Source organism: Dermacentor silvarum, chromosome 3 (assembly GCF_013339745.2).
Source record: "Dermacentor silvarum isolate Dsil-2018 chromosome 3, BIME_Dsil_1.4, whole genome shotgun sequence".
Lineage (NCBI taxonomy): Eukaryota > Metazoa > Arthropoda > Arachnida > Ixodida > Ixodidae > Dermacentor > Dermacentor silvarum.
Genome location: NC_051156.1, coordinates 102,824,854 through 102,832,942, shown reverse-complemented (window position 1 = coordinate 102,832,942; position 8,089 = coordinate 102,824,854). Strand labels below are relative to the sequence as shown.

Sequence of the window (8,089 nt, the reverse complement as noted above, 5' to 3'; positions counted from 1 at the left end):
TTGGCAACATCATCAGCTATTACATAACTAAACATAACACTTAATGAGCAACTGCTCTGATAAACTAGAGATGCACAATAATCACTAAAGCTTAGCAAAGTGCTATGAATCTGATGGATGAGAGGTTAGGCATGAAAGGGTTTGGCTAACCTATGCACTCTTGGCAAACTAATTCAAAATAAAAATTTATATTGAACGAACTGCAATGTAGGAAAAAATGGATTGGTGAAGCATAATTAACATGTGTTTATGTCCTCTTTTCAGCATCTGCACAAACATTGACTTCGCGAGTCCTGAACGGTGAGTTGCAAGGGAGCTCTCACAGAGCTTCCAATAAATTTGGCTGTAAAAAGGTGTGTGTTGACCCTTTAAGGATGGAAATAATATTCAGACAACTTGCAAAAAAGCCACGTTTTCTATGCGTGCAAACAAATCTAATGATCACATAAAGGGACATTATGCAAAAAAGTTTGGTCCGAAGGGCTTACTTGAAAAAAATTTTTGTACTGAAGCAAATGGGGGTTTTACTGCTCACCAATGTCACTTCAAATTCACCTACACTTAAACACTTGAAGCAGATGAGCTCTAACAATCACCACGTTTACTTTTCAGCATTATAACTTGGTCAGCAAGATCTAGCCTGCTATAAAAAAAAAAACGTCTCGACGAGCTAGTCTCGTCATTTGTCCTTTTTTACAAAGTATGCGCTTGATGAGTTCAGCTCGTTTTCCATCCTTAAAGTGTAAATGAAGTCGTACGTCAAAAGAACCAAAAACTGCACTCAAATTGCACTGAACACAGTGCAGTGTATTGTGGCTTTAGTACATATTTTCGTCACTGCATGGCACATATTGGAAAAATTCCTCTGAAATTATGTTTTTCTCCAGTTCCACGAAGTAATTTTGCACTGCTTGAAAGCAATCACCAGTGGTCATTTGATACAAACGCTATTCAACAAAGCAGTGAGGAAGCTCAAAATTGTTTCGCATGATTGTTTTTGTCAATGACACATAACACAGAACACCAAACGTGGATCGACCAAGTACGAGCACAGAGGGCAGCACGGAGGTTGCAGAGACACCGCAGCTGGAGGATGCCATTTATGACGCAAGTTCTCAGGATGAGCTTTCAGGGGCAGGGGCATCACCACTCCCGGTAACACCTGCAATTATGGAAACAGACAGGTGAGAGCAATCTTTTCAACATGAACCTGAAAGTCCCAGAAATTAAATGTAAATTTTCATTTTATATGTTCAGCTTCAGTCAAATATATATGTGGTGACAGCAATTTATTCTGCAGGTCAGTAGACAGTGCAGAGACTGACCAAGATGCAGTGTTTCATGCTGAAAGGCAAGTAGTTGCAGTAGGATTACTGTGAAAGTTTTGATGCATCCATGCTATTCACACTTTGCAATACAACCTGTTTTTGACACCGTATACTTCAATTTTCTCCTCTGGATGAACAGGCCACGGAAGATCCCTAGGATGTCCGCCAGTGATTCTAAGTAAGATAAGAGCGCACATATTTTGACCATCACATGCCTAAAGTATATACCATATTTCTTTGCAGCTCTGCACCGCCGGTTTCGCATGTGGACATCGCAACAGAGTGTCTTAGTCAATTGCGCGCTGTCAGGACATCGCAATCTACTAGAGAATGTCACGACCTTCCGTACTTTTTCTGCATGTCGCTTGCACAACAATTACGTTTACTCAATACTCATCAGCAAATAGATGCAATTACAGCACTGCAACAAGTGATGTATGAGAAAATTAATGAAGCAAAAGATGCCGTGTCAAATAACTGAAAATTAGCTTCCTGGCTCAACTTTCACACATGCAAGAAGTGTCTTAAGACTATCGAACACTATTTACAGTCGAACCTGGTTATACCGAATTGTTGTCTGTGTCAACCATTTTTAACATCCCCTTGGGAATCCATTGCAAAAGTATGGCACTGTACCATACGCATATTGACACGTATACATGTTTATCTTTCACCGGTGGCCGCTTTCCACTGGCTAACAAATGTTAAACGTTATCGCTCGGTGCAGGACGCGCCTGTATCGGAAGTTTCTAGAACGTTATCGATGCTTCTTTTCGTTGCCTGTTTTCACCGACGCTTATGTTATCTGATCGTGTGACCGACGCGAATTGTCTAGAACTTTCTGGAAGACACGCGGGCATCAGGGATTAAACTGGAACCTTCGTTGACTCAGGTATAAAAGCCGACGCGTCGCGCAGCTGATCAGATCTTCGACGACCGCCAACTGTGTTCGCCGCTTTCGTTGTGCTTTGAGTGTAGCTTGCTTTTGTGGGCACAGGTTCGCCCAATAAAGAATCAGTTTCGTCATACACAGTTTTACGCCTGTTTACTTCAGCGTCACTACTACGTGACAATATCGAATACCCATTCACTGTCACACATGGTGGCAGCTTAGCGGCTATGGCATTCAGTAGCATACCCAGGATCCCTGCCAGGGGGGGGGGGGTTGACAGTTTGCCAATACCATATACATAGCACTAACTTCCATTTCTTCACGGGAAATTATCAAAAATGCGCTTTTTGTGAGTGTGTAGACGATTGCGCGTCTTACATCTTAGTTGCAGTACTTAAATGCGCAAGGAAAGAAAAGGGGTTAAACAAAAGAGGGGGGTTAAGTCGGCCTAAGGGGGGGTTACAACCCCCGAAACCCCCCCGTTGGTGCGCCACTGATGGCATTGTGCTGTTAAGCACTAGGGCGCCAGTTAGAGTGTTTGTCATGGTGGCTGCAACAAAAACAACCATGTACTTAGATTTAGGTGCGCGTTAAAGAACCCCAGGTGGTCAAAATTAATTTGGAGTCCCCCATTACAATGCGCCTCATTATCATATCCTCCTAAGACCCCTTGTACAATACATTGCAACTCTTTTTCACAATTCACTGATTAGTGATTACGCAAAATATTCACTCTGGGTATAAGGTACGGTGCATATGTAGCTATATTTTATATATTTTCATGGAGTGAGCATGCAGAAGAGTGTCGCAGACATGCAGAGTTTTCAAATATGTTTTAGATAGAGTTAGACTTTGAATTATCAATATATTGAGATATTTCCCGATACCCTTAAATTTGGATATATCCGGGTTCGACTGTACTTTAGCAAAAACAGATAATCAAAAGGGCAGGTGATGTGTTTTGCTTGCAGGTGTCATATCCCTCAGCTGGCGCGAGTTTTCTCATGTAGGAACAATTTTAAGTTAGCGCCCCCCCCCAAAGACGGAGCATCTATTTTTCTAAGAGCATGGCTGAACGCCTTTCGGAGAGACAGGCTTTGTATGTACATTCAGCACGTTTGAGCTGCCATGAACCAGTACGAGATGTAAATACACCCTGACTGTGACAATAAACCTTTTACTCACCACTGCACAGTGTTCTGTCCTTGATCATGTACTCTTGCCAAGGGATCTTGCCATCAGTGACGAAGTACTTGGCAAGGAGGTCTCGCACTCTGTAGGCCGCTCTAGGAAAAAATTTCACACAACTGTAAATATGCAGGAGTAAAATCAAGAAAGTGCCCTGCGCACAGGAATGAGTTTGCATGCTTTCTGTCAAGTTTTTTTTTACCTTGCTTCTCTGACCTAATAGTGAGAGAAGAATCACTCGTTCAGAAGAAAATACCCTATTTAGTTTTCAATATTCAATAGTTTGCCTTTGTGAAAATAATGCTATTGATATCAAGCCTTGCAGCAAAGTACTAAGTGTGCACTTGGAATACGTACATTGTATCACCACTAACTAGTCTGTACACCTCTACGAGAAGCGCGTCTTCTTAGTAGCCATTGCAAGGAACTTGCAGCCAGGACAATAGAGACAGCGAAAATTGCTATTGAGTTGCAACACGTTTGCAGTGATTACAAGACACACTGTGTTGTGGTGTGATGTGGCATTGTTGATTGGAATAAGACTGCCACTTCGTATGTCTGCTGATGCACTCATAAAAACTTACAATTCACAGTTCTTATAGGCAGATTCTATTTAATACAATTATCGTATCAACATTTCAACAGACCCCCACTTACACACGTGCCACAAGAGCCAATGTTATTGGCCTTTGTATTGTTAATCCTTAACAAGGGATGAATGTAACTTACATAACTTTTGACAAATGCTAACAGGTGTTATATACGTTTAAGGACACTTTAAAGCAATAAACGTACCACATTAAAGCTTCATTACCTGGTTGAGTGACAGCCTGTGCTACGCAGTGGTGGCAGTGCAGTGTTGCTGCTATCCTCGGCCCTCCAGCTGCCTTCAGTGATGTTTCCTTGCCAGTCTAGGTGGTCAGCTGTTCCAGGAGGGCAGTATGCAGACCGGGAAGTGGGGGACTCCTTGAGCAGGAAGTTGTGCAGAACGACACAAGCAGAGATAATTCTTCTCACGTTGTCATCCTTAGCTTTGAACGGGCGGCGCAGGATGCGCCACTTTTGTGCCATTATGCCGAAGGCATTCTCTATGACCCGACGGGCTCTGCTCAGACGGTAGTTAAATATCCTTTTGCTGTGGGGCTCAGCGAAGTGGCTCGTCAATGCAGAATCGCCTTGGTCACCATGTAACTGCTCCTCCTCCGTGCTAGCAGCCAAAAATGGGTGAAGACCTGCACGACAAGTTATGCACATTTTTAGCCGCAAAGACTTTTCCTGTAACAGCTGTGACAAGATAATGTGCAAGAGCAGTATGTACATCGTGCCTTGCTTCTGTAACATTGTCTTGCTAGTGTATCAAGAAAATGCTTTCTCGGGAAAGAAACGAAGAAGCACACTTCCAAACAAAAGTTAACATATATGTCAACAAAGCGATTCAGGCACCTATAACGAAAAAATTACGATTATGCTAGCAACCGCCAAGTACATTGTAAATTTCTAGACCAATATGTGCCCGGCTAGTGTAATCCATGTCCACGGGGCAATGCCGTTCTAGCAGGACAAATATGTTGACGAAATTGCATCTTCAAGAACTATGTGATCATCTGATTCAGATAACTCAATGCCCCATTTGACGAATTACCTTCAATCAGCACTAACCCAATAACAATGTGTTCTGAGCAGTTCATTTTTCTGTGAATTCGGTCATTAAACAGCTTTAAATAAGTAACATTAAAACAATGCAGCCCAGTAGGCAAAGAAATGTAAAGGTTACACTTGCTTTTCCGGGGATATGGCCGCATCATGTAGGTCTTTAAGGGAAACGCTTCATCTCCCACCAAGTAGAAGGGAATATTGCCAACGTTGCCAAGCGGTGCATCGGGGGGAAATCCTTGCTTGTTTGAAAGAATGGCCTCTTGTAGCCTACTTCGGCTGAACACTCCACCATCTGAGTCACTCCCGTGGTGTCCTATTTCTACGTACAGAAATCTGAAGATAACAAGAACATTTCTCTGTAAACACTCCACCTACCTGTTAGGTTGACTACAAAGTAGTGGCTTACAAAAAAAATCCATATTAACAAGCATCAAGGATGCAACTTCACAGCCTACATTACAGTAAGCTGTCCTTTTATATCAAAATGCTTTACACATTTGCAGTAATTCAACATACGAAGACCCCCCCCCCTTACTACCTTTTACTGAAATAATTAACATTTCTGGGGTTTTATGCGCCAAAACCACAATATGATTACAAGGTATGCCATAATGGAGGACTCCGGATTAATGTTGACCTAGCTGGGGCTTTTTAACATACATCTAAATATAAGTAAATGCCTTTTACTGAACAGTTATCAGTACACTGTTAATTAGTACCTCAGACTGAACATAATTGTACTGCATGCTGCTGACCATGATTAATGTTAGCACCAGTAATGCATCGATTATGAGCATGTACCTGTAGCAGGCGTCGCTGATAGCAAGCAGTGATTTACTGAAACAGTTTTTGTAGTTGTAGTCCTCACTTCCTGATTTTGAGGGGCATTCGATGGCAACATGTTTTCCATCGATTGCGCCCACACAGTGGGGCATGTTCCACCGTTCCTCGAAGTCGCTTGCAATCTGAAAGATGAGCATACATGGGATGAGAATTAATGCATATCGCTGTCTTGTGAGCAATAGGCACATTGATGAAAATGACCATTGCAGAGATGACATATAAGTTATATACGTGCAATCACAATAAAAATAGATGTATCAAAAATGTGTGTATTACATGGTGTTTACCTGTAGCCACTCATCTGCACTTGATGGACAGGCAACATATAAAGGTCCAAGGACGTCCCACAGCACCTGGCACACCGACGACACAATGCCACATGCTGTCGAGCGTCCATTTAGGAAACTGAAACAAGACGAGCGGAGAGTTTCCCCTGCAGCCAAGAACCTGTACAAAATAAATACATAAACAAATTCAGAGAGTGTGCACATTTCCGTAGGGGTGCAAGATTAACTAAATGGGAAAATATGCACACTTAAAGGAAGTCGATAACAACATTACAAGGATGTTGCATTGCAGTTGTCTGGCATATTATGTGGCTCGACATAGGTAGCATGTTGCTCAAAACCAATGAAAGCAAAGGAGCATATATGAGTATGTAATGCACGACAAATAGGCCCAGTTTCTCAACGCTACAAACAATAGAAACATAGCGACATAACATTCGTCCTCTGATGCTATAAAGCAACAATAGAGGTTCCTATGCTAAAGAAACACTGCTTCGGAGAAGCATACTTTTAACATTACCTGCTCAACTTAAACGACAGGTATGACATTACCTGTCACCCTTAAAAGCCATTCACTGCGCTAGACAAATTTTCGTTAATTAACGCATTTCCAAGAAGACACGGCGGTAGGGTCACTGATACCACGGGAAAAATCTGAAATGAACGCTTTTTATGTTTCGTTTCACAGAGAACACGAGACGTCCTCGACAGTGACATGCTCGTATGTTTTGTACATCTTACCTGACAGTTTGCGCAAGCCGGTGCTCGGGGCTGATTGCTTTCCGGAAATTAGTGTCTTTCTTCCGAATGTGGGGTCCGACAAGCTGCACGAGCGTGTCGAAAGTACGTGGAGGCATCCTTAGGTACCTACGAATACAAAATACATTACGTACAGCCAACACCACATCGAGGTATCCGATTTCCCGTAATTTATTGTTGTCACGAGTAACAATACATCTCAACTTACTCTCGGTAGTACTCCACGTCGCGATCTCGCAGAAGGGGTAGTAGTTTGGTGGCGTGACCAAGCTTTTCGCGCTCTTGCAAAGCAGGACGAACCCACCACCGCCGCTGGCGTCGTCTCTTCTGCGAATGCTTCTCCGCGTCGTGCATCGCCAGAAAAGTGCTTGCCAACAAGCCTAGCAGTACTGCCTCTTCTTGCTCAGTGTTCATTGTCGTTGCTTGCAGCGACGAGGCGCAAAATAAACAACGCGAACTCTACGCGAGCGGAGATAACTGCGCAGTTTCGAGGCTGCGGGCACATCCGGTATATCCCGCGCTTGTTTGGAGGTTAGCGCTTTACACCGCAGATGGCGCTGTATCGCGTTCCGGCGGCGCGGAGGGCAAGCAGTGTGAACGGCGCGAATTTCGGCGGCAGGAGAATTCCGTTCGCTGTAGACGCCGGATTCCCCAGTGTGAACGTGCCCTAACCGCTATCGCCGGAAATGCGAAAAAAGGTACCCGCTCTCTGCCAGGATCGAGCCCAGTACCCGCATCGTGGGAGTCAGATACTTTACCATTGAGCCACGCAAGAGCTTGCTATAACAGGCAGCCGAAAAATTCCCTTTAAACGTGCCGATAGGCACTCGCGCAGGCGCAGACGACCCGGGGCTCCGACAGTATGGTGGCGCCATCTAGTTAAGGTGCCCGCAACCGCCGCGTGCGACGAGATGCGATTCAAACGAGGCGTGCAATCAACCCTATCCCGATGTTACATGTGCGCCACGTATTCAGGGTACCTCTAAGGTACACGTTATGGCGTCTCCTCGCAAGGTACGAACCGCTGCTGAAGAAGCGAATCGTAGAGCTACGTGCACGGCTACAACCAGACATCATCGGGCTCAGCTGACAGCTGTGCAGGGAGCATTAAAAGCCGTTGCTCGCCGTCGACGTCA

General features: G+C 44.0%; 1 protein-coding gene across 1 annotated transcript; it reads right to left on the bottom strand.

The window, feature by feature from the left end:
• Window positions 1-313: 313 nt before the first annotated feature.
• On the bottom strand, window positions 314-7,624 carry LOC119445641 (uncharacterized). Its single transcript, XM_037709915.2, has 8 exons — window positions 7,162-7,624; window positions 6,936-7,061; window positions 6,195-6,354; window positions 5,866-6,029; window positions 5,189-5,397; window positions 4,223-4,640; window positions 3,406-3,506; window positions 314-1,162 (listed from the first exon to the last, which is right to left on the bottom strand). Exons 1-8 carry the CDS (start codon window positions 7,365-7,367, stop codon window positions 1,116-1,118), a joined length of 1,431 nt encoding a protein of 476 aa, XP_037565843.1. The 5' UTR covers window positions 7,368-7,624; the 3' UTR covers window positions 314-1,115.
• Between the last annotated feature and the right edge of the window lie 465 nt (window positions 7,625-8,089).